Source organism: Sebastes umbrosus, chromosome 15 (genome assembly GCF_015220745.1).
Source record: "Sebastes umbrosus isolate fSebUmb1 chromosome 15, fSebUmb1.pri, whole genome shotgun sequence".
Lineage (NCBI taxonomy): Eukaryota > Metazoa > Chordata > Actinopteri > Perciformes > Sebastidae > Sebastes > Sebastes umbrosus.
The window spans coordinates 19,393,899-19,421,301 of NC_051283.1; the positions used below are offsets into that span (position 1 = coordinate 19,393,899).

Sequence of the window (27,403 nt, forward strand, 5' to 3'; positions counted from 1 at the left end):
GCCGTAGCCAGCGATGCCAAAATTTGAGTATTACTGTAATTGGAAAATAATTGCGTATCTTAAATTGCATCCATTCCACAACTCCACACATACCACTAGAAAGAGAATGAGAATGAGACAAACAAATAGAAAGAGAGAGAGAGAGAGAGAGAGCAAAAATGCAATTAATAAGTATGAATGTGTGCCCGGCCAGAAAGAAAAGCGAGTAAAACAGTTTAACAATTAGTCTCTGCATTTAACCTATGAGACTGTCAAAAAAGACAGCAAACTGACAAAAACAACAGACAAAAACAAAGATCGGATCAGGTATTCAGTAAATATATCCATCCCAGTAGCTCAAACTATGCCAGACATTCAAAATCTGCCTACTATTTTGCAGAGATATGGCATATCTGAATCAAGAGGAGTCTTCAGCTTGTCCACAGAGTGTCCCACGGTTTGATAGATGTTGGCATGAGGCTGGGCTCGAGTCAGACTTTGTGCTCCCTCCCATGGTAAAGGTTATTGTGTGAGGAGAAGAGCACTGATCCAGAGTCTGTACCTTAGGGGCTGTATTAATTGGCTCCAGATGGCCCACATGGTCCTGATAAAAGACTACCTCGCTGCAGCTGGCTCTGTGAGAGTGTGCTTGTGTGTGTGTGTGTGTGCCTGAGTCCATTTTGTCCAAATTGGAGCAACATGAATGCACATGTTTATGTACATAAGAGTGAAATTTGTTTGAATGTTTATGTGCAGGGATTGTGCTTCACAAAATGTGTATGTCTTTAATCAATGTCTCTATCTATATTTATTTCCGTTTGTGTGTGTTGTCTGGCAGTCTGACTCTGCTCAGATCGAATTCATCAGCAGATAAAAGAGTGAAAAGAAAGCGTATTTGCGCAATGATCACACTGTAATTGACACCATGTGTATGCGTGAATATGAGCATTAAAGCATGCGTATTGAAGAGACAAAGCTCCAAGGCTACTACGTTTCCGCATAGATACCGCACTTTTCTTGTATTGCATTTAACTGTTAATTCACTGACTTCACTGTATACCTTTTAGTTTGGCTAATTAACGAGCTCTAAATCTGTGTATCAAATGAAGAACATGAATCAGCTGGCCTTTACAGATGTTACTTCTTAGCCTGTAAGGACCAACTACTGGGGTTAAAAGTGCATAATGAAATGATTTATTCAACTTGAGCTTGCAAAGCCTTTTTTTTTTTTGTAAAAGACTACACTGACCACACACATCTTCCATTTAGGGTTTGTGTTGGGGAAACTAAACAGTTGTAACTGAACACTCATCTTACTCAAAGTGTTTATTGCTTTTTTCCGTCTCCATGTATTTAGGAGAGGGATGGCACTGGAGTGAACTGACCCACTGACCTCGTGACCTTCACATATGCAAACAGCCTCTGTATTGACCCCAGTCACATATATACAGTGAGCATGTGCACACCAAATGCAAATAAACACCATCATTAGTCAATGAGCCAAGGTTGCTGAGAGGACAAATATGCACACAGGAGTCAACTTATTGCTCACTATATTGGACCAAAAAGTACAGACAGTAGTCCGCTGGAACAGGCCTTGATAACCATGATAGTAATGTATATGTAAGGAAAAAAATAACCTTTGAAGTGTCCATAAACTGGAATTAAGTGCCTGATTGTGGACACCTCGAAGGGCATTATCCCACTTATATCATGGACAATTATAAACAATAATAATACAAATTTTCACAAGCCATAACTCTGTTTCCCTGGTAACGCCTGAGGGTTTGCTAATACCTGGAACAATCATTACCATCCCATAAGGTTCTCATGCAATGGAAACGTTGTTCACTACTCCAGTAAATAGGACGAACCTTAGATACGACTAAAGTTGAATAGTGAATGGGACGATCACTAATGTGATACAGTGTCAGTAGCGTTAAATTCAGAGGGGTATTTTAACTAACATTACACTCAGTGTTATAAATAAGGTATTCCGATTTTTTTGTAGCCAGCACATTAATTTAAACGTGAACCCAGTTTCACTGGAACTACTTAGTAGAGGTCCGTTATAAGGAATACCCTGCAGCTAATCAGAATCGAGTATTCACCCAGAACATGGTATAAACTACAGTATTTCTGTATATATCGTCAGCATATGGTTTTAACGCTCAACTGCTTTGTGTTGACATGAAGATAAATGTGAGGGTGTTATTCAGATGTGTGTGTGTCTCTGTCCCAGTTCAGCTGTGACAGCTATGTGCTTCAAGCAGTCACAATAAGGCTAATATTCATTTGAGATAAAAGATATAGCAGGGCCTGTGTGCATATTTAAATATAACCTTGGCTTTTCACTCGCCCCCCTCTTTCTTTTTTTTACTGAATGAAACGATGAGAGGGGAGATGGCCTGATAGGCAGATGTGGAGAGAAAAGACATCTTGACAATAGATCAAGCTTAGCTGTATCTCTGTGAATATATAAATGCTATATTAGGTCAGGTGGAAGTCAGCCAGTGTCCCCCCTTTGTCACCTTAAAAATGCTAATGTACAAAAGTGGCGCGGCACTCAACCTAAACGCCACTAAAATAACTTCAAAAACACCGATAGCGCTTTGCCCAGATGTAGCCAGAGGCTTTGAATTTGTGGTGGATTACATGGCAGAAAAATATAGAATCCAAATCCTGCTATGCTTCCTTTACCCGTCATGGCCATAAAGAAAAGACCGCACCTAAATGTAGGCTTTGTTAGCAGTCAAGGTCCACTGCTCAGGGCTATTTACCGCCCCCCCCCTCCTTCACAACACATGCTGAACTCCAACCCTTTGACCTCTGACCTTGCAGTCCTTCTTAGTCACCCCTGGGAGTAGCCGAGCTGACCACAGCCAGATTAGGTCAATAAACATCAGAGACGGTTCTGTATGTGCTCAGCAATCAGTCTAATTAAGCCCGAGTCCCGTATGTAGACCTTTAGAGACCTTGAGTGGACTTGAGGCCTCGGGGCTAGAAACACAGGAGACTGGCTCACACAAAAGATCTGGGACAAGAGGAATACAGAGGGGCTCAAATAAGATAAATATAGGTGCATAAACTGAATAGTTATTTTCATGATGATCTTTGTATTCTGTGGTGCAGCTATTAGAAGAGCTACAGATTTGAAAGAAATTGAAGTACACATGTACACACAAGCATGGTGGTCTAAGCACCAAATGCACACACATACACTGCTCCAGACTGATCAATCTCTCACCGGTGCATTTCCAATTTACAGAAGATTCCCCGGCTGAGATGACAAAACTGACCCTTCAAATGGGTCACTGCTCTCTGCTTTTGAAACGTTTTTCTTTTCACACACACAACTTCCAGCTCTGGCTTTAATAGAACACTAAGGTGTATTTTTGCTTCCCTTTGGCTTCTACCAGCTACCTTTAAAAAGAATCCTTTCTGGCTTTTACTGGAGCTCAAAACTTGACATACAAGGTTATGCTTCTTATTGAGAGGTGTCTCAAAATGAGATATTTTTATGAAAGCATATTCTGATTCTTACATACTGACACAGTATTCTAACTATAAAGCAAGGAATCTCTGTCTGTCCTATGTGTTATTCACATATCTCGAGAACTGCTCATCCGATCTACTTCACACTTGGCAGGTGTATTGCTCAGGATCTAAGGGAGTGCAGTGTTGAATGTGGTGCAATTTGGCCAGATGGTGGCGCTATAACGATAATTTATATTACGAAAAAATGTCACATCTCCTGAACGCTTTGTGCTATTGCGACCACATAGACATGTGATATGTTACATATGATGTCTGAGTGACCATGGCAAATTTGGTGCCGTTTGGCCAATATCTGGCGCTGTAGCAGCATCATCTAAACTACGAAGGAAGTATTCTCTGTCTGTCTGTCTGTATATGTATGTATGACTGCCTTTTTCTCGAGGACTGTTCATCCAATCATCTTCACACTTGGCGGGTACAAGCAGCCATACCACAGTTCTCGACAACGCTGCAAGCAGAACTTCTGGGAGCCAAGCAATCGGGCCCTTCTGGACGGGCACACACGCTCCGAACGGGCGCTGCACTAGTCTTTTATAATATACTGACAGTATTCTGAATAGGGCTGTCCCAAATATCATTTTTTGGGCTTCGAAGCTTCCGTGAGAAATATTTGAAAGTACTCGAAGCTTCGTGGAGCAGCACGGAGTGGCAGGCTGACATGTTCTTCTTTCTGTCTGTCTCCATCTCCACTGTTTCTGTGCCCGGGACAGCGCCACTGCCGCACTACTGTACTCACACGCAGCTCTACACACAACAAATACGTCTGAGAATAACTAATAATAATTAATAATGTTGTGGGATTATTCCTTATTTCATGGGCTAATCTGGGATTTATACATTATTATGACACTTATATATAAAAGAAAAATTAAAAAACGAAGCATTCGAATAGTGATTTAGAGGTCGAATACCATGACAACGGTTGAAGCTTCGAAGCATTTAGGTCAGCCCTAATTCTGAGTCATCTTTTTTAATATACTGATACAATATTCAGAGTCATTTTAGCTTGCAATAGATATTTCTGCAGCTAAAAAAAAGACACACACACCATTAAAAGACTTTTCTAACCTCAGGGTGGCAGCCCCAATTGCTCCGGATAAAAGAAAAATAACAGTGTACAGTAAATCCTGTCAACCATTTAGATTTTGTTGTCAAGAAGCACCATGCAAACCAGTTGTAACACGGCTAATCTGTGCTACAATCACAATGCTAGCACTTGTATTTGACAGTGATTATGGGAGCGAAGTCTGCGCTCTGACTGACATTATGCACTGTTGTGGATGGTTAATACTCCTTCACCCTGCCATTTCAGCGGAGAGCGGAAGGCTTTCATAAAGCCGCGGCGAGGCACCGACAATGAGAGCAGAGTTTAGAGGAGGTTTTGGAGACTGACACGCTGACATGCAGGGCTGAGTCACTCACAGACTGACTGAGAAACAGGGAGACAGAAAAAAAAACAAAAGAGAAAGACAGTTTAAACTGTACTGGGATAAGCACAGACACAGTATTTAGTGGTGTTCCAAATTTAACACAAAGCCGCCATTTGAGTGCAAAACCAAAAAGATGCCACTCTAATGGACGGGCTGAAAGCTCAAAGGGCTAACTGTCCTGCTTTCTATTAATAAGATCAATGTGTGTTTGAATACAACATTAGGTGTTAGTAGTACAGCTAGGTGGTTGCACTACATATAGGTTCCCTCACACCTAAAGTAAATCAATAGACACATTATGGCCCTCTATTAACACACACATTTGTAGTGTGTGTGCATGCAGGCACATGCATGTAATCCCTCATAAATGGAAATGGTGATTATGCATTACTGACAAGAGTCATTGGTTACGCTAGACAAGACAAGTGTATGCGTGTGTGTGTGTGTGTGTGTGTGTGTGTGTGTGTGTGTAGTGTACACACTTGGCATTCATTAAGTCGAAACAAAACAAGCGGCAGCAGCTGAGTGTGTGAGTGTGTGTCTTGGCTGAGACAACAGAGGGAGTAGATTCAAAGAGAGCCAAAAGTGGGGTTCAGTGAAGAGAGAGAGAGAGAAGAAAAGAGGCACAGAAAAGAGGGACAGAGAAAGAGAGAGAAACGCAGAAATTAAGTTAAGAAGCCTGTTTAAGAGGGCCACTCAACTTCTGATCTACACACACACACTCTACCCACACTTTTGCAGCGCTTAATAAGTTTGTTTGCAGATTTTTTAAAACTTGCACGCAGTTGAACTAACAGCTGAGTCGCCGGCGGCAATGCCATGAAAACCTCTTGTAAACATAAATCAGATGAGCTGAAATAAGACATGATCTAATAGCGAATCCAAAAAATCTTATAACACATCAGATTCACTGATTCGTTTCCCATTTAGAGGCTACGAAACGGCTACCAGATTAATAATGATTACGCAAATTAAAAACCAGAATATTCTCCAAAGCATAGACACAATCGAGCCACAAAATTGTCCTCAAAGATGAAAAAAGAAACCACACTGGAGTTTAGATTGTACCAGTGAGAGCAGCAATACTAAATTAAAATACCAATGAATACCAGTGAATGATTTATTCATCCCATTTATGACTTTACAAGATTTACAAGATGCTGACAAAACGCCAAAATTACGACAGTTTATTGGAGAAGACGCTTCCGTGCCAGCAGCATGTTTTACGAGTGAACTGAAGACACAAAAGTATTCTATTCAACTGTAAAGAAGTTTGAATCCTATATGCAACGGATAAGTCTCCCTGTAGTACTCCGCTAGCCAAGACAACAACTTCATGTTAAATACCAAGCAACAAACACCTCAATTACACAGGCTGTCTTCAAACCTATATCAAATGTGTAGGGGTGGGGCTGGGGGGAAAGAAAAAATCGATAACAGTATTCTTGTATCGATACACAGACGTCAAGTATCAATCTTGTATTATATAAACTATTAACCTCTTAACAATCCGATGTAAAGTGAAGATACAGGTATCATATGAAACTAGAAAACTTAAAGAATTCACTGGTAACAACCAGGTGGTCGGGAAGAAGGCTAAATAACGCTCAAAAGTTGGGCAAAATTTTGGTGAGGAAAAACTGGCATGGCCATTTTCAGAGGGTTCCCTTGACCTTTGACCTCAAGATATGTGAATGAAAACTCTAAGATGAACTGAGTGAAAACTGTATCTTATTAGATAAAACAGACTTTGACAAACTGCATAATTTGCAGTTAAACAAAGGTAATAAAATCGCAATACTCTGCATATCGCAAAATGTTTAAAATAGCAATAAGATCGTATCGTGACTATAAGTATCATTATAAGATTGTATCATTGGGCCTCTGTTCCTCTCCCACATTTGTAGAAGTGGGAATCACCAGAGGTGCAGGAATATAAGTAGGTCAGTAAACCATGGCAGTGAAGATGAGACTGTGTGTGGGGTTGTGAATATAAGTTTGCGTGTGTATTTGCAAGGCCTGCTTTTGGCAGGGGAAACCCCATTTGGAGAATATGGTCATGCTGGTAGGAGAGGGCTACAATGAGCTGGCATGTTTGAGGGGATGTGCTGCCAGTGTCTCCACCAATCTCAGGAGCATGGGAAGGCAAACACAGAGTTGATCTCAAAGACTTCTAAAGGGGGCCGCTTCCTGCCAAAAATCACTCGCACCTGTCCTTCTGTCCCTGCCTCCCTTCCTCTCTCTCTCTGCTGCTCCTCCCAGTCTTTCCCTCTCCCGTCTATCCCTTCATCCTCTCTCCACAGTGTGAAACTTTTTTCTCCACTCAAAATTGGAACCAGCTACGCCACCGCTCCTCCCGTCTGTTTTGGCCAGTGCCAGGTGTAAAAGCTCCTGGCATCATCTCACTTAGTCCTGTTCGGGAACAGTGCGGGGCAGCCATGCCAGGGCACTGGAGTCATCCCTCACACATAAAAGCACACACACACACACACAAACACACACACACACACACACACACACACAAAATACGCTTTTTAAAGAGGGCATGAGGCATTGCCAAGTACTGGCTAGGCTTGTGTTTCATTAGCATCAGATAGAAAGCCTTTCTTCATTCAGCCCCGCTGTGTGTATGCGTGTTTGTGTGTGTGCGTGGAGTGAACTAATGAAAACCGTGGAGCAAGCTGGCCTCGAACTGAACTCCACTCAACACAACACACAGCACTACAGGCCATCAGAGCGACCGAGAATACAAGTACGAGAGTGTCCTTGTTATACGTTATTCCTTCAGTGCTTTTCTTCCTCAGTCGGTAGAGAGTACAGGGTTAATGCTCACGGTACAATTATTCTCTAAGTGTACGATCCAACCTCAGTCATCCTCTCTGACATCAAGATAATGCTTTTCTGTCTTTCTTTTACACTTTTACCTTCATTTCATAGCCAAAGCTGTACAACTTTCATAAATTCTAAGATCTCTGACTTTTACTAGTGCTGTGTATTGGCAAGAATCTGGCGATACGATACGTATCATGATGCAGGGGTAACGATTCAATATATTACGATATACTGCCATACTGTAAGCAAGGCATTATATTGCAATTTTTTAGAGCTGTCAAAGTTAATGCGATAATAACACCTTTGACACAAATTTGTTTTAATGCCATTAATTTCATTAACGCAATTGATCATTCGGAGGTGGTAGCTGGCTCTGTTTTAAAGCTAGAGTGATAATACTGGTATCATATGAAACTAGAAAAGGAATCCATTGGTACCAACCATGTCATACTAGCTTGTCACGAAGGAGGTTAAATAACGCTCCAAATTTATGCTAAATTTTGGTGAGGAAAAAATGGCAAGACCATTTTCAAAGGGGTCCCTTGACCTCTGACTTCAAGATATGTGAATGAAAATGGGTTCTATGGGTACACACTAGTCTCCCCTTTACAGACATGCCCACTTTATGATAATCACATACAGTTTGGGGCAAGTCATAGTCAAGTCAGCACACTGACAGTTGTTGTTGTCTGTTGGGCTTTAGCTCGCCATGTTATGATCTGAGCGTAAATGCAGTACCTGTGAGGGTTTCTAGACAATATTTCTCATTGTTTTGTGTTGTTAATTGATTTCCAATAATATATACAGTATATACATACATTTGCATAAAGCAAGCATATTTGCCCACTTCCATGTTGATAAGAGTATTAATTACTTGACAAATCTCCCTTTATGGTACATTTTGAACAGATAAAAAAATGTGTGATTAATTTTGCAATTAAATATTTGAATCGATTGACAGCCCTTGATTTTTTAAAATCAAATTTTAGGAAAACTGTCATAGTATAAAGAGCACAGTTTTACTTTATTTATGCAATCAGAACAGTGGGATCTGCATTTACATTTATCACAGTCCCCGTAACATCCAACATCATAGCACTACTTTGAGAGGGCACATACACTGAGGAAGCGCATATCTTTGCAAATGAAAGTTCATTTTTGCAGAACCGCGTTTTTGAGAACCGATACAGCATCACAAAACATAATATCTTAATATTTTCTTACACCCCTAACTTTTACATCTCTTGAACAGCCTCCTGAAAAACGTTTAATTCCTTATGAGCTGCTTCAGAGGCACGCTCTTCTGTTTTCAACGCCAGGTAGATGAAAGATCGTAATGACCGAGCTCAGATTTTGGAGGTTACAGTATCGAATGACAGCTAGCAGGACTTAGGCAGGTGCTTGACACGCAGTGAATGGAGCCTGTATGGGCTGCTCATTACAGAGGGACATCTGCTGCCGTCCGGCCCCCAGACTCCGCCCCTAGCTTTACACTGATGCTTTGATGCCCTGTCAGTGTGTGTGTGTGTGTGTGTGTGTGAGAGACCAGCAGCAGAACAAAACAACACACACAAGCATGCACTCACTCTCACACACACATACACCTGCCACCTACAGTACAGTACCCAGCTGCTTAAGAATAAAAATATAAGAAAAAGGTTTATGGCTGCTAAAAATATAAGCATGAACATGTCCTGTATTGTTTGTGAGCGAATGTGGTTTCGAGGCAGAGGAAAAACATCAGCTCCGACACACACACGAGCCATTTTTAATCTGCTGTACACTCCATAGAGCGTGATTATTTGTAAATCATATTTTCCAGCTTGTGATATCAAAACCTGCTTCATGCTGAATGCATTAGACGCATCACATTATCCAAACAATCCTTTATTCCATTTTTCCAAGAACATTTGTCTAAAGAGAGAGCAGTGTTTCGTACCAATCTATCTGAAAATTACTTTTTTTTTTTTTTTCACCATTTCAATAATTCACTCGTGATATAATAAATGCCTTTTAAAAAAAAAAAAAAAAAAAATGATGCCTGCCGGAAATTAACAGTGTATTGTACTCTGCGACAAGTTAAATTTGTAAATGATTCATTTGGAAATGCATGGCAACATTCCTTTAAGTGGCTAATTATAAATGACTGAAATGGCATTTGCGTTAAAAGAAGAGGGGGTGTGCTCATTAAAAGACCTCGGCGGCGCTCTTTAAAGGGTGGTGCTGTTTACACTTCTCTGTTGACTGTCATCTTCTATTACACAACTAATAGACAACTTGCTCTCCTCCAAAATCTTTACTGCACGCGCTTAATGAGAGAGGGAGCTACTAAGTACAAAAATCAATGCGATGAACTAAGTCGCGCTGAAACATTTTGAATTGATTTTGCTGGGGATGTTGTAAGAGAGAATACATGAGGAGACAAAGAGAGCAACGGAAAATAAAAAAACAATGGAGGAAGATAAAGTGTGTGTGTAAAACAGTGTAAAGAACTTGAAAGCAGCTTCTCAACCCTCAGAACTCAGGAAATCCATCACAACGAAGCTGCACGTTGTAACATGTGTGCAAAGTTTCTCCTCACACTCGCAGCCTCACACATTCACGCTCACAGTATCAGCAGCCTTTGATATAAACTCAAGACAGGCCCACAATTCTACACCAATACAAGATTCAGGGCTCTATAAAGCTTTTTAATAACCCAATGACTCAACAGAATGGGGAACGTTACACACACATAAAAACACACACGCATTCTCACCTCTTCTTTGCAGGTCCGTCTTCACCGTACTCGCGGCTGCCGTGGCCCTGAGAGCGCAAGGACCCATCTTCTTTGTGGCTGCCCTTTGACCCCGAGCCGTTCAGTTGCCCATTGGCTAGGGAACCTAGAGAGAGCAAGAGAGAGAGAGAGAGAAGCACCGAAAGGGTTAACAGCATGGTCCTTTGTAGGGCTGGGCGATATGGCCACAATCTTCTATCCCGATATAGGTCATTTCATATCTCAATAACAATATACATCACAATATAGCATGTTTTCTGGTAATTCAATAAATGAATAGTCTATATGAAATAAGCACATGGTTTTGTATACTCCTGTGTGAATTAAATATAGCGAAGTATCGATACATATTGATACTGAATATTTGAGTTTCAATACTGATTTTCAACAGTATCGATACACGGTTAACAGCTATGCTTTCTGCTCTCTCTTCTCTACAACAGCAAGTTGATGCGCTCACATTGCTATTTATCTTTTAATAAAAATCAAAACTTTTATGCCCTCAATGTTGTGTAAAATTTTCCCCTTGGTATAGAAAAGGGTATCGAATATCGATATTAGTATTTTCTCATTGAATTAAGAATTTTCTGAGAAATTTGAGTTAGTATGTGCTTGTTATTATTATCAATTTAAGTGATGTAATTGTGTATCACGATATATGATTTAATTACGATATGATTTCATTGAGAGACGATAAATTATTATATTGAATTATCACCCAGCTCTAGCCCTTTGTGGACATTTTATGCTCCGTACAGCATAAAAGATATAGCACGAGTCTCTGGGGAACAAACATTGCTTTCATCTGACAGTGTTAATAAAGCCTTCTGTTTTTGTTTTTGATTTGATGCAGAAGAAGAGAGGGCTAAAGGCAAAGTAGATGCTTTTCTTTTGATTAGATTATGGTGGTTCTGCTTTATCTGACAGTGTACAGAACATGGTAAACAGAAGAAAGGCAGAAATACAGAGAGAGATCCAGAGTGTGCAAATACACTGAGCTCCTGAGCCCAAAGCATCGGCAGTCAATGCGAAAATAGTGGCATGTTGTCTATCCGGCAATTGTGACTGAATGACAAACTCACATACAGTCCTTCACATCACGTATTGCAGCATCATGGGGGCTAGTGTCGGAGCAAGGAGAGTTACTTATTCATTTTTCTGTCCACATTTCCCTTGTCAAGTGCAACTGCTTTCCTCTGCTGACGTACGTGATGTCTGCCCTTTAACAAAGAATTTAAAATAACAAGCCCGAGGCGGTGAGAGAAGTGAACAGATATTGCTGGACTTGACGTTCTCAGTGAGCCCAATTGGCAGAGCCCCAATTAAATATTTAGCAAGCGACTCAGACAAACAAAATAAGCCCCCAGACAGATTCTGAAATCAAAAGCAACAACAGGCACAGAGAATTCAAATTAGGTCAAACAGAGGAGTGGAAGTCAATGGTAATTAAGGGAGACAACCAAATTAAATAGATATCACAAGGCTTGTTTTTTCTCGTGGGCAGCTCTGGCAATTCTTGGAACGTGTCGCACAGGTCTGTGTGATTCAACAACGGCGTGCAAATGAGCAAATTTATCGGAGGGAAACAACCGGGGTGTTCAAAAGCTTTTCAGGGTTGCTTAAAATATCTGAATGCGGGACTCAGAGTGGCAGTGACCTGTTTAAAACTAGCTGAAATATCACTTTACAGTGCTGAAAGCTGACGATTTATATCAGAGAGGGAGAAATGTAGCAATCAAACATTTGACACTGACAGTAATTCATCACATTTTACCCGTTTTGACAAGTATTCACCCCTGAGTGGACTTTGGCATGGCACGCTGTTCAATTACTCACATTATTATTTTGCAAAAACAAAATGATGACTCACTGAACAGTCAAGCTTCAAAGTGGTTTGTTTAACCAAGAACGCTGCCGTCATAAACCTTTTCATTCACTTTCACTCTGGCATGTCACTCTCTCTGATTGGCTGAGGGATTCTTCCCAGCACACCCAGTGAAATTCCATTTGACTGATGCTTCGGAGGGACGTGTCAATCACCCCGCACCACAAACTCCTAATAGTGGGTGTCAAAAGGAAAATAAATTAAGATAATAACGACAGCGGAGTGCCGGTTAGGATAAGTGGCAACTTGAATGCTATCCTGTTAGCGAGGACGCTACTGTGGAACAAGCCCGGGCATTGTGTCATGTGAGAGAGACGGGAGCTGTAAGATCAAATGACAGTGTAGGAGACAGGATGGAGACGAGCAGCAAAAAAGGAGTTTTCAAACATATGATTTAACGGAGATTTATAAATGTGCTTTGGGGCTGAATGAGCACACACACACACACACACACACACAGCCACACTTTCTCATGATTGCACACTGGCGGTTAGTTTCTTACACACACAGGGCAGGTCAGTACCTGAAAACCGGAGATACAGTCATCAGGCACGCATCGTTGCGGTCAGAAAGTTAACAGGCGCCGAAGTGATGAGTAAGGCCATTACACTGCTGGCAATGCTTTATGTCGGTGTTTGAGAGCCACTAAGTCTATAGGCCGGGGGTGAATCACTGCTTTACAATGTCTTGATTTGCACGAAAGGCTCACATCCGCTTGCCTTTAATCAATCAAGAGCTTCACTTAAAGAACTCTGAAGTTTCCTCTTAAAGCTGCAGTGGGTAGAAATGGAGCAAATATGATTAAAAAACAGTCACTATATCCTGACAGTTGTGAATGAAACAGGTAATCTGAAAAAAATCATGTGCCTCTCTGTCCTCCGGCGCTCCTAATGGCATCTGCAAGATTTCACAGACCGGAGGAAAACAACCAATCAGAGCTGAGCTGGAGTCTGCCGTCTCCGAGCAGCTGTCAATCACTCGCAAACTCTGATCAAACGGTCAAACTAGGCAGCGCTGATCAAATATGAATCTATATTCTGTTACTGTAATGCCTATTTCTCACCTCAAATTTTTTCAGAAACACTTTGTAGTGTACTGTTTAGCTGTAAAATTAGAAAGTTTGTGACGCAGCAGCCATGTTGAGATCAGTTGAGGAAATACCAACCCCAGCCAATAGGAACGCTCTCTCTAAAATGACCTGTGATTTGTCAAAGTCTTCCGCAAATACATTTTTTTAAGGCCTGAAATCAGAGTCAAGAGGAGGTGCAGAAGTCTAGTTTTCGCTCAGAGCACTTGAATTACAATATGCTGAAAGGTTATTATGGATTTTTTGCCCAATGATGCCAAAAACGTTCTGCCTACTGGAGCTTTAAGCTTTAATTTCTCAGTACTTAAAACTAATAATTAGTTGAAGCACTAGAGAGAGGAGATGGTGCAAGGAGTCTTATCACGACTTCAGGACAGTTTTCTTTCCCAGGGAAACTTGCACCAGAGCAACAAAAAAAAACACAAAATAGCTCATTAACTTTAATTGTGCTCAGAAAATGACTGACGCGTGATGTCCCCGAAGAACGCAAACAAACCCATTCCACCGCCCCCCCTCTTCTTCCCTCCTCCACTTTCTCCCTCCCTCCATCTATCCTCCAAAGAGATGTTTGACATATGCTGGTTGCACATGAATGCCCATCCGAGGGCCGGAGCTGGGAATTTTGGGAAGGCTGAGGGGCTGGGGATGGGCAAAGTGTGGTGCCTAAACTCAAGCTCCTGGTGCTGGTGGTGGAGGAGGCCTGCGACCAGAGGATGGTGTATTGGTAGAGGTTAAAGGCTGGGATGGGACGGGGCAGCGGAGGGAAATGCTAGTGTGCCATCCCAATAGCTGCTCCTTTGGGGGGGGGTTCTAATCAAATTTATGCGTGCTTAACTAAGCCCATCGCCTCACTATGCTCACCTCAAAGTCTCGAGAGAGCAGGAGGGAGTGAGCGGAGGTGCATAGCGTAACATCGCATATCACAGGGCTGAGAGAAGCCTATTAGTGTGAGCTGTGGTAATAAGTGGAACTATAGCATAAGAAAGACAATCATAATGGGGGCAGAGAGCCCTTATAGGTGCTTTATTACACTCACAAACACACCTAATGTACAGGGAACCATGTAAGGGCTGTGAATATCCTGCTATGATAAAATGCTTGCTTGTTTCTAGGTTAGCAGATACGTGGTAGTAATCTGTCTTTTGACTTACGTCTCATAAATGCGTACAATTTGCAGTGGGAATTCTAATGTTATACAAGACTTTAATCCCCATTTCCCTCTTGTAAACAAGAGCACTAAAATTATACTTCATGCCCTTTGTTCAAGCAGTCTGGGCCTGTATACAATTAAAGTTGTCGGATAATATGAAAGGAAACAATGGGTAGTTTAATTTTAGGGAAACTCCCCGAAGTATTCATTCCCAGAAGCTTTTCGGAGTAAAAGCAGATAGTAAAACTTGACTGCCTGCCTGGCGAGAGGGTTTCAAATGGCTCCAAATATATTGCTCTTCCCTGCAAAATTGAACCCAACAACGTTGCATGACACTTACCACAAGCCAGAACAAAAGCATACAGCAATGTGGCGTTTCAGAAACATCATGGCATCTGCTTTGTTGTGCAGTTCAGGGCCATAAATCTAAAGCATCAAAGGGGGAAAATGGGGCTTGAGCGGTTGCATAAAAAGAGCACGTGAGGACAGAATAGATGCAATCTCTTTCACTCTTTTGGCTACTGGGATTCTCTTCACCTTCCATCCCCGTTTCTGCCGGGAGAGAGAACAGAGGGCCCACAGTGTTTCAGCTGCCACGGCTGCCACTCCGGCCACGCAAGGGGCTGGCAGCATGGGAAATACAGACAGACAGCAGAGTGACAGCAGAGGGAGCGCTGAAGGAAAGGGGACGACATGCATAAAAAAAGGGGGTAGGAACTGCAGGTCCTGAGATGGGCAGACAGACAGGACGAGACCGAGAGGGGACAGTCGGAGAAATGAGCGAACAGGGAGCCCTCTCTCTTCAGCCCCTTCTGGGTTTTTGGCCGGCGGCCAGCTCCTCCATCAACAGCACTCTCGGGGAAATGGAGAGGGAGGAGAGGATGGCCGGGGAGAAAAAGAGGATCGCACGAGTGTAGCGGGGAGAGATGCGAGGTACAGGAAGAAGATGCGACTTTAACAGTACGGAGAACAGGAGAGGAAGGGTGGGAAACAGGACAGAGGGAGGGGAAGGATGAGTGGCGATGGAGGAAGAATGGAAAAAGAGGGAGGGAGGGTTTGGGTGACAGATACTGTAGGTAGTTAAGACAGACGGGGCAGAGGACAGGAAGGACAAAGCGGAAAAGAGGGAGATGGTGAGAAAAAGGGAGACAGAGACGGATGGAGGGAGGGGGTGTGGAGATACATAATCGAGGAGATTGAGCAGCGGGAGGGAGAGAGGAGACAGGAGCTCGCGGAGAAGGCAGTAACCAGAGTCCTATTGATGTGTAACGAAACCCCGCATCGGGGGAGGGACAACCGGAAGGACAGACGGATGGAGGGAGATGGGGATGGGGATGAGAAAAAAAGGAGAGGAAGAATGTGGCCGTGATGGAGCGGGAGAACAAGCGGAAGCCGGGACGCAGAAGGGCATAATGTCATTTTGTTAAATAATGCAGGCGGCGAGCGGGAGAAGCAGGAAGTGTGATGGACACAGAGATGGACGGCTGCCAACAGCGAGAGGCAAAGTGGCTGGGGGAGATGGCATGATTGCGGGCTATGGGCAGGGAGAAGGCTGGGTGGGTGGGGAGATGGAGTGACACACACACACACACACACTAACGGACACACACGCAGCTGACTGACAGACTGCCACACCCCCTTTAAAACAGATCGCCACGCAGTGACGGAGAGAGGAGGAGGAGGAGGAGGAGGAGGAGGAGGAGAGAGGGAGAGGCTGGGGAGGGATGGAGGTATGTGGGGAGGGAGACAAATGCTGCTTTAAGGAGGTATCGCTGTAACCTCCTTCGGTCAGACCTATTTCCCAAAATGGTGGATGCTTATCTCGAAATATACCGAAGCAGAGCGGACCTTGCCTCGGTTTGGACCAGATCCTGTGTATAGACTAACATTTGTTTTTCATTATTCTTCATTATGCTTTTGTCCTTTCCTTTAGTGTGTTATCTAGTTGATTGTGCATGTAAAAGGTCTGCGAAGTTACAAAGCCCAAAGCCCACACCAAAGGGAGTTACTCTTTCCCATAGAAACACTGCTCCTGAACTGCCTGAAACGCCTTGCTTGAAGTCCTGCCTTTTTTTCCGTAACATGGTGATGTCACAAAGTAACACACTTTGCCTAGGAGCTAGTTTGGCATGCCCTAAAACAAAGGAGCTCAAACGGAGCGTTTCAGACAGAGACAGAGCGTAAAAAGCCAGTTGAACGGTATGGGAAAAATAAAATAAAATAAAATGTTGTTTGAACATTAAAGCATTTAAATATGTTTACAAATACAAGTATGCACCTGAAAATGAGGATAATAGGTCCTCTTTAATAAAAAAATGGCAACCATTCTCTGGTACAAGCTTCTGAAATGTGGATATTTTCTGGTATTGTAAGTCTACTATGATAGGAAAGTCAATTTTTCACTATTTTCTGACCAAACGATTAACTAAATAATAAATAATCAACAGAATAATTGATAATTAAAATAATTCTTTGTTGCACCCCTACTTTCAATTATTTTGCGATAAAATAGTTAAAGAAAACACTAAATAATTCCCATCATAATTCCCCAGAGCTCAAGTCAGTGCCTTAAAAATAGCTTATTGTGTCCAACCAACAGTTCAAAGCCGTCTAATTTAAAACAATAAATCAATAAAAGCAATAAATCCTCACATTTGACAAGCTGAAACCAGCAAATGTTTGACATTTTGCTTATGCAATTATACAATCATTTCAATTTTCTGCCAGTCAAATAATCCATTAACCGACTAATCATTTCGACAGTTATCTCTAATCCATCATCTTCTCCAACTCTATGACACATTTAAGGATCATGTACAGTACATGCCTGGTCTGGCTCCAAAATGGCTGATAGTTTCATAATAATGCCTGTGTGAGACTGAAAACTGTGGCACATGTCTGGCCCCAACATAAGCCCAGACTCTCTAACCCACAGTCCTCTAAAACAGCAGGAGCTGCCCATTCAGGATGTAACGCACGCTGAGCGTGATCTTCCAAAATGGCTGACAGTTTCACCGCAACGTCTGTGCGAGAAGGGGAAACTGTGCCGCTCGTACGACCTCCAAAGCCTCGCTAACCCACGGTGCTCTAAAACAGCGGGGCCCGTCTATTCAGCCCCGGCTCCCTTTTGTGTCAGCGCGGGCTGCTGTCGTTACCCCCGGCACGACGGGCCGCCGACGCTTTCTAATGAGTCATTTTTATTCAGGCGATAAGGTCAGCTACCCGCGGCGGCTTAAAAGGCCCCGAGGAGCTCTGGAGTGGCAGCTATGAGATGCCAGACAGACACGCAGAGATACACTAGCTACAGGGAGGGGAGGGGGCACTCAGCACAGACACAGAGAGAAGAAATGAAGGTGTGAAAAAATATAGAATATAGAGAAGGAAAAAAAAAAACGCTAGGTATAAAAGATAAGCTACATTTCAAAAGAGACTTCCCTCCTGTCTGTCTGCCTGCCTGTCTCCCTTCCTGCCTAGCTGGATGACTGGCTGGGTTCTTTGGCTGGGCGTGAGGCTCTTTTTTCCTCCTGTTTCCTTTTCTTTCGGTGTCTGGCTTGTGTTAATGTCAGCTGAGAATAGCTTCTGAGGCACGTGTGAAGTTCAAAATCTCCTCCGCTGCCTGGCAGAGGGCTTTTTTTTGTGTTGGAGCACCAGTGTCAAACAAAGACATGGTGGCAGCTTGGTTCAAAACAAGCTGTTCATCCCCCCTGTGCTCTCACTCTTCTTGTGTTGTTTCAGGTTTACACGGGTCTAACAGCAAAATCCCTTAACTGTTACTGTAGCGGGCTTCCACCTGGAATTGGATTTCTGTCTAACTGAGCAACTTCAAGTATTAATTCATGTCAGGGTTTCTATTAGTCCGCGTTTTAATGAGTGCAAACGTCCACGCTGCAAAAGATTAACAACACTTCTACACAGGTTTTTTTCTTCGGTGGAGGATGCAGCTCATCAGAGTCCCTCTGTTTGATGCATAAACAACATTTGAAAACTAGTGGGAAATACTTTTAGAGTTCAAGGGCTCCTTTGAGAATGTGACACTGAACCAACAAAGTGATATAATGCAGCTCGCTGCCCACTGACCCACAACAAAAGGAAAATGAGAGGCCTTGATCATTTGTTCTCGGTGGATTCTCTCCATGTTAAGTAAAGTCAGTCAAAGTAAACACGCTTAGTCTCCACTTACAAACAGACTAATAAAACTGTCGCCTTCAATTAAAGGACTGAAGAGCCAGACTGAGAGGCTAATGTCGGCCAAGCCAGACAGAATTGGCAGCTCTTGACATTTACTCCGCAAAATTCTAGCGCAGCAGATTCATTTCCTCAAAACAAAGTGAACGTTTTTCACTCGGTTCAATTCAAGGTAATCCTTTAAGTGTTGTAGGGCTGTTTACAGTACATTGCAAGTAATTTTATCCTATTTAAATTTACCTCAGCTAAATAAAGATTTCCAAATATGGGATGGGAACTGATATCCACTTAAACTTATTCTTAGACTGGCATGCAATGGTAAGCCTACTGTATGTTCAAACATCTGGCTTAACTTGGCAGAATTTAACACAACAACTTTTGTATTCAAGTGATTTGAACAAATGTGGTCAGTTTGCTTTATTTCCTGTTATTCACCATGAGGAATTGAATACACTAACTTACCAATTTACCTGTATCCTACTGTGGTAAAGTGGGACAGCTACAATTACACACATCTGATATATCGGTGTCTATCCCAGTACAAATAGACGAGTGGAAGAAAGGGACACACAGTGGTACAGTTCCCTTACAAACCCCCTGGGGTCGCGTCAGTCGCCCGCGATTGTAAAAGCACTCACTTCATACTTTTACTAATATCTCTGTAACGGATGTATGTAGCGACTTACTTTAAAACTATCCTGCAGTGCACGGTTCAGCCGTTACAATGCACCAACGCTTGCTCTTATAATCGATCCTGCGGCTCGGTAAACCATCAAGAAAACACGTATTTTTTGGACACTTTCAATAACATGTCTGGCAGACAAGTTGACTCTCTGCTCTCTTCTTCACTGGAGTTTTATGACGTTTGGCAAACAACTTTATGGTGCATTACTGCCACCAACTGGTAGCCTATGGACCATGGATCAGGACTTTAACTATTCACTAGTTTTAGAAACTCTCTCCTCTCCAATCACTAGCTGTGTTATTAGGAGGTGAACCGTGCGCAGAGCCACTGTGTCAACGACGGTTGCAAAATGGCGAATCGCCGATTTATAAACGTGATTGGAGAGATCTATGTTGTGTCCCCAGCATTTAGAAATCTACTGCAACACGAAAACGACCTTCAGAGAGTAAATAGATGTATCACAATAGTTATCTGAAGTGTGTTGAGCTGCGTACAGACATTGTCGGAAGTGGCGAGGTCGGCAAAAGGGCGAAGAGCTGCGAAATAATGCTGATTCTATGGTGATAAAAATGTACAAAGTTCTGTTTGTCTGTGTAATAGAGTTTATTTTGTTTTCCATTTTTCTTTCACTTGAGGCCTTGGGCTACAATGTGAAGAGAGTAAACAGTTTCTTTCTATTCACTTCTTGGTCAAATACTCGCTTGAAAGGATGCACCGACCGTTACCACATCGGATCAGATCGGGCCGATACTAGCTCAAATAGCTGATCTATTCAATTCAATTCTATGTGTATATACTATATATATTACATTATGGAATTTTAATTCCTGTTTAAGTTTTGCTCATTTGTGGCGGCATTAAAAAGGTTTACACCGGAATTGAAAATCCTATTAATTTTGAAGATTTTGCTAGAACACGATTTATAATTTTAATACAACTCAGTAAATCTATATCTAAGCTATGTATTTATTTGTTACATTTTGTTCTACAAAGTTAGGAAAGCAATGTTTATGTCAAACCTGCTGTTGCCTAAAAGAATGATCCCAGTCCCTTCCACACAGTGAGGCACACAGCTTATTAATTAAAAACAGGTATCAGATCGGTACTCTGTATCGGCCGATACCCAAAGCCCAGGTATCGCTATCGGTATCAGGACTGAAAAAGTCAGAACTGTGCATCCCTACTTGCTTGTGCCTCACAGTACTGAATCTATACACGTTTATATATTAAGAGAGTCGAGGCTCAAAATGGCTCAGTCCCCAGAGGGTTTTAAGGACGTGGATATGAACTTACCATTGGAGTTCGGTGTTCCGTCACCATCCAGCTGCCGTTTCTGTGCGCTCCTAAACTCCTTTAGGGAGAGGTAAAGCACCTTTCGCATAACCCTCTCCTCCGACCACGGGATCCCATCACTGTCATCCTGTAGAAACATACAGAGAGAGAGAGAGAATGGGTCAATACAAACTATCGTCACTTATTTTTAATAACTGTTTCGGCGCTTGTGGGGAATTTGTGATACAACAAACAGTTCTGAATGATCATGTTATTTTTTGAAAAATCTAAACTGGCAGACAGACAATAAAAAACACATTAATATAGGCTGCAAGTTTGAAAGTGAGACAGCTGTTTATGCCTTTATTTCTTTGCCTTGTTGCCTTTTTGACTTACAGACCAGTTGTCCAAAACAAAACAAAACCTAACAAGCTAATGTCATCACAGACTGTCCATTTCCACGCATGAATGCATGAAAAGGTACGACAGCTTTGGTAAAGCGAAACAGAAAGTTTTTGTATAATGGGGGAATCTCCTTTCATATTGTTGCGGTTGCATCCTTCCTCTCCGTTTCTCGCCATATCGTGACATCAGCAAGACACAACATTACCATAACATAGCATTAGCTTGCAGCTAGACACAGGGCGACGCATTTTGCATAACAATGTGCGAAGGACTGCATCTCCCCACAATGCCTTGATAGGACAGTGTTATGGTGATGAATAGCTAGGAAGCAAATGAAAAAAGCATCATGGGACTTGCGAGTTCATGTGTTGCCAATCTCTCCCAGCGAGATTGAGACAGAAGACGTTATTGTCAAAGAGGTCAGCAGAAGTCACACACACCACACATCCTTTCCCAAGACATGGCTATATTTCCCCCAGTCAGTTTCAATCTGAGCAACAAACACATGACAGCAAAGACTGATTTTATTCAAATACTATATTGTTCATATTGAGCATTTTAACAGCTCAATTTAAAAAATACTCCACTGTGACAAGCTTTGTTAAAAGGGTCTTTAGTGAGTGTCCAACAGCAATAACCATACTTCTCTCCCACCCCCCCCGCTCCCCTACACTCATTGCTCTAGCAGCTGTGTTTGATGTCGAACAACGCTAATGACTAAAGGAAATGAGATTAGGACATGAGCAACAACAAAGAGGTATTAATAAATAATGGAAACTGGAAATAGCTTTTCTCTTGTCGAGCCATGGGGCGAGTGGATTTCAGCTGTGAGGTTTGAGAAGAGAAAACACTCTCTGTCTTTGTGCAAAAAAGCTAATGTATGCTAATTATTTGAATTAAACTGCAGCACACTTCTGATCCCGTCGGCTCATCCCGGTAAGCACGTTTTTTTTCCTTCCCTCTGAGTCAAATGTAATGTAAGAGAACAGACGTGGGAAAGTGTGTGGGAGCGCGTTCTGTTCATCCAGTTGACTCAGATCATTAAGAGTCGGCCTCGGCTGAGTGGCTGGCGGACATCATGGTGTCATCAGCGCGGGGTGTATTTAAGGATCTCCAACTCAGTCACACGAAAATGAATCACTCCGAGATGTTTTTAGCGCTGCTGTAACAACAAGATGACGGTCACGGGGTTCCATTAAGAACGAGCGTGCTTTCAAAATAGATAAAAAAATAATTCAGATGACTGCAGCTGGGGGTAACACAACTGAGTCTGTGTGTCAGCCTGTCTGACTGTGTGAAAGGGAGAAAGTTAATCTCGTCCTAATATTATGCATCCTCCCACAGCCAGTGAATAAAATGCTACTGAAATGGCTCATAAATGTCTTGTCTTTCATTCCTGCAGTCCCGGGTCTAGTGTACTCTGTTCACACACACACACAATACACTCACTGCTAATTATAGCAGCATCACAACAGGGTGTGTGCAAATGTGCCTGAACTTTGAGACCTTGAAGTAAACGCACACAATGATCTTACACCAAGATGACTTTCTGAACCGCGCCAATACGCTCAAAGTTCACAATGTTTTGGGTATAAACTCAGATCTGCTTCATGCAACTGCTTCCTGCTTCGTCACTCACCACTACTATAGTATATAGTAATTCAACAGAAAGTAAGATTACTTAAAGAGGACCTATTGTGCTTTTTTCCTTTCCTTTAGTGTGTTATATAGTTTTTTGTGCATGTAAAAGGTCTGCAAAGTTACAAAGCCCAACGTCCATGCAAAAGGGAGTTACTCTCCCCCCCACAGAAACACTGCTCCTGAACTGCCAAAAACGCCTCGCTTGAAGTCCCGCCTTTTCTTCCTTAACATGGTGATGTCACCAAGAAACACATTTGCATGATACTTGCCCAGCGGCTAGTTTGGCACGCCCTCAAATTAAGCTAGTTAGAGCGGAGCCGCAGCAGAGTTCAAAGAGTTTGGTTCGGTTGACCAATCACAACAGAGTGAGCCAGCTGACCAATCAGAGCAGACTGGGAGCTCAGTTCGTATGAAACAAAGTATCAAATTAAAGCATGTAAACATGTTCTAGTAGAAACCCAAAAGACAAGTATGCACCTGAAAATGAGCATAATAGGCCCTCTTCAAAAGCCACAGGTGGGTCATGAAAGACAAAACTGCAAGCGAAGAACAACTTAGAAATGATGGTTTACAATCTCCGTTTAATTGAAAACTTCCTGTAATCACAACAAAAAAAAAATGATACGACCTCATTCACTCACTTGACTCATTTCACAAAGCTTAATATTTTTTGACAATATTGACAAGGCTGAATATTTAGTTTATTTATCAGGCTTTTGTCTTTTTTTTTCTCTCTCTAAAAATAAGCTTTTGCAGAGTTTCGTTTTGATATCCCAGGTCTGCACAGGGGCCTTAGGGATGAGGCCTCAGCGGAGCCTAAGGAGAGGGGATGTGGGGGGGGACAAGATTAAAAGCTGGGTGTCTGCACATGATGGAGCTGATGGGTGACAGCCACGTCTCCTTGCATACAGTACGCATGCACGCACACACACACACACATACATGAGCGACCAGACCGTTGAGTGCACCGCTGGTTTGCAGCCTCTGACAGAGGTTGATAGGGTGTGTTTTGTGTGTGTAGCGTGCAGTCCCTCATTACACTGTCACACGTGAGTGCGCGTGCACACACACATACACACACACGAGGGAGAAATATTGTGCAAGTATTCATTTATGCCATTTCCTCCTGTAGTTAATGTCATCTAATCCATTGTGTGTGTGTGTGTGTGTGTGTGTGTGTGTGTGTGCGTGCGTGTGCATGTGTGCAAAAGCCTGCCAGGTAAAGCGCCAATTACCTCGACAGCTCACTGGCACTCTTCTCCTCGCGGTGTGTCACAAGGCCAAACGTACACTGACACACACACACACACACACACACACACAGCATTGACGGTATATCTCAGGGTTACAACACTCTGACATACGCAGCTTCTATGGTATTCATATATATACCTGACACACACACAAACAACACACAGCTGTGCTGAGAAGAAAAAAAAATCCCTCCAAAAATTGACCATAAAGTTCATCTGCATCTCGTTTTTCTCTCACTTTCTCTTTGGTTTCCTCACAGTTTTTGGCAGCGTGCCACAGATATTTCCTGTGCCGTGTACACACATAGCAACAAGGTCTGAAAAAAAGAGAAGAAAAAAAAAAATGCTGACTGACTCTTCATCAGCTGAGGGGGGAAAAAAGTGAGTGTTAAAGCTCCGCTCGGTTACAGCTGCTGCACCCTGAAACCTCACTAATAGTTCTTCATAACTCCAGATCATCGGTTAAATGGGTTTTCGCAACCTTTCCTCAACTGTAGGTTAACTATTTTGCCTGACCTTAAAGGTGGTTTGCCATCTGTTTCAGGGCAAGGTATTGCTCTGCTTTCATTGGTCACAAAAGCCAGCTCCTGCCTGTGTGTGTGTGGTGTAAAATAAAGAAGTGATGGACAGGAATGGCTGCAAAATCCCTCCAAAGATATCCACATAGCCTGCCAGAGGGTAAGTGTGGTATGACAGAGGAGGGGAAACATCTACTCAAATAAGCAATAAGACCAAATTGTGTTGCATCCCAGTCTCTCAGTCACACATTGCAGTGTGTGTGTGTGTGTGTGTGTGTGTGTGTGTGTGTGTTTCTGAGGTATTGCCAGAGCTCTTTAGAGACAGCTCTTACACAGAGCAATGCCAGCCGAGCGCTACCTGGCACTGACACACACATCTACACCCCGACCAGCTCCCATCAGGCTAGTGGAATCCCACTAATGAGCGCAGGGACCTTTTCAGTGCACATGCAAGTGTGTGTGTGTGTGTGTGTGTGTGTGTGTGTGTGTGTGTGTGTGTAACCAAGTGATGCATCGGGGAACGCTGTGAGCCTACTGTCACCCGGCAACTCCACCCCCATCCAACTCCTATGGAATACACACACAGGTAATCCGACCTGCAAAAAACACACAGACATACAGAGACAGACACCTTTTAGGCATCCATAGGGATACTGTGCCTCCATCTCTCTCTGTCACACACACACATGCTGCGATTAATCAGACAGCGCTTGGAAGTATACCAACGTAATACCTCTTGGCTTCTTTAAACCTTTTACCTCATAAAACATCTCCAAAAGGATGTAATCCACGGGGAGAAAATATCACTGAATGCACACCGGAGAAGCAGTTTTTAATTTTGTAACATTTCAATTTATTAAATTCAAAATATAATGTCATCTCCAGCTATAGTTTGTGTTTCTTGCTTTCTTAACTAGCAATTTTTGTTGTAAGATTATATTAAAAAAAATGCACGTTACAATTTAGAGCAAGAAAAGTGAATGAATAGCTAGTCATTGTTGTGAAATAAACCCAGACAGGGCGAAGCGGCACCCCGAAATGAAGCAGAGGGGTCTTTCATCGCCCTGAAGGGGTTTATTTCACAACAATGACTAGCTAGCTGTACATTATCCCGCTTACTACACGTCCACTTACTTAAGAAATCAATAATTTGACACAAAAACGGTCCGCCAAAGTCTGCCATCAGAACTGCGCCCATAGCAACGGTCTGTTATACATAGCAACGGTCTGATATAAAGAAATAAACAGTAGAACGCCGTGACTGACCAATCAGAAACGAGTATTCAACAAAGCCGTGTAATAAATACCATGAAATCCAAGTTCTGCCAACAACAGAACAATCACAACCAACACAAGTGAATAAACTGAGTTTTTTTTAGAGCAAATGTTAAAAAGCTTGCAGCGGCGGGACAACGAAAACAAAAAGTCAAACGTCTGAGCGGGATCAATCCATCACAGCATCTGTATCTGTTCATCTAACTGGATGAAAAGTGGAGCTGGTTCCACTTCATAACCCCAGGCTTACTCAACAATCCTCTCCCCGCAGCAGGCAAATCCAATAACTGGGATAGTTGATGAGGAAACAAGTGGATTGCATTGGCTGTGTGTAACAGTGGATGCAGAAAAAAGGGCCATGGATGCAGTATTAGATACAAGGAGGAAGAGAGAGATAGAGAGGGAAGGAGGATGATGAAGAGGGCTGGATGTACAGTGTGTCCATTTTAAACTTTAAACTCACCATCAAAATCAAAATCAGATCAGACTATTTTGTTTTAGTGTTTGACTGATGTAGATGAAGAAATACTGATTTCCTTGTTTAACCCTTTGAACTCTGCAATAGAAATGGTCCGCCAGTGCCTACAGTGGTATTTTTGCTTATTGTGTTGTCATTTTTTTTGGAGTATCAAGAAACCAAATACTTCACATCCCAGTACAACAAAGCTAAAAGGTTATGTAAGTCAATAAACCATGATTGACAAAAGTATTGAAATGTCATAAATGTAAAAATATATACAAAAATCAGACGTTTTTTCATAAATGTTACTAAATAAACACACAAAACATATTGATACAAAGGATTTCTAAATGTAGAAACATGATCAAAATATTTCTTAACATTTTTAACAGGATCAGGCAACAATAATCTCTAGCGGCCCCCGGCGGGAGTACATTTCTAAATGGTTAGCTCCCAGACTATACTTTTCCTGGTGTCTTTTGTTGTGGAACAAACGTATGTTTTACTACCAGACTACTATTCAGAAAATTCAGCAGTACTTCACCAGCATTTGGTAGAATACTTAAAATGTGAGTAGCATTTCTTATTACATCATTCACTAAAAACACCCACTGCGCCTTTAAGAACATCCGTGTCGTGCTCTGTGTGTGTGTGTGTGTGTGCATAAGTGTGACACCAAGCCACACTAGCGTCAGCTCTGCAGCTTACTGTACAGGGGAGACGGAAACCACAGATTTAAAAGGTGATAAAAAAAATCTGTTTGGTTATTAGCAACATTCGATTGTAAGAGTTTCATTTCTTATTTTAACAATTAATTGTCCAATATATCAATGTATATGTATAAACATCAAGGTGAACAAAGCTACAATCAGTCTAAATCTTGTTAACACTACTACTGTATAAACAAAGTCTCGAATTTATGTTTCTTAGTAGAAAAAAACCTTTGAGCTAATACATGTAAACATTCACACACTTGGGAATCTGCATATACGTGCACATATCTCTGTGTGTG

General features: G+C 42.3%; 1 protein-coding gene across 3 annotated transcripts in view; it reads right to left on the bottom strand.

The window, feature by feature from the left end:
* Nucleotides 1–27,403, bottom strand: part of jarid2b (jumonji, AT rich interactive domain 2b) — a 135,162-nt gene that overhangs the window by 41,445 nt on the left and 66,314 nt on the right. For all 3 annotated transcript variants that reach the window (XM_037794400.1, XM_037794401.1, XM_037794399.1), the window contains 2 exons: nt 20,861–20,987; nt 10,558–10,681 (listed from right to left, as the gene is read on the bottom strand). In XM_037794400.1, the coding sequence (XP_037650328.1) occupies nt 10,558–10,681; nt 20,861–20,987 (251 nt within the window). The remainder of the gene's footprint in view (nt 1–10,557; nt 10,682–20,860; nt 20,988–27,403) is intronic.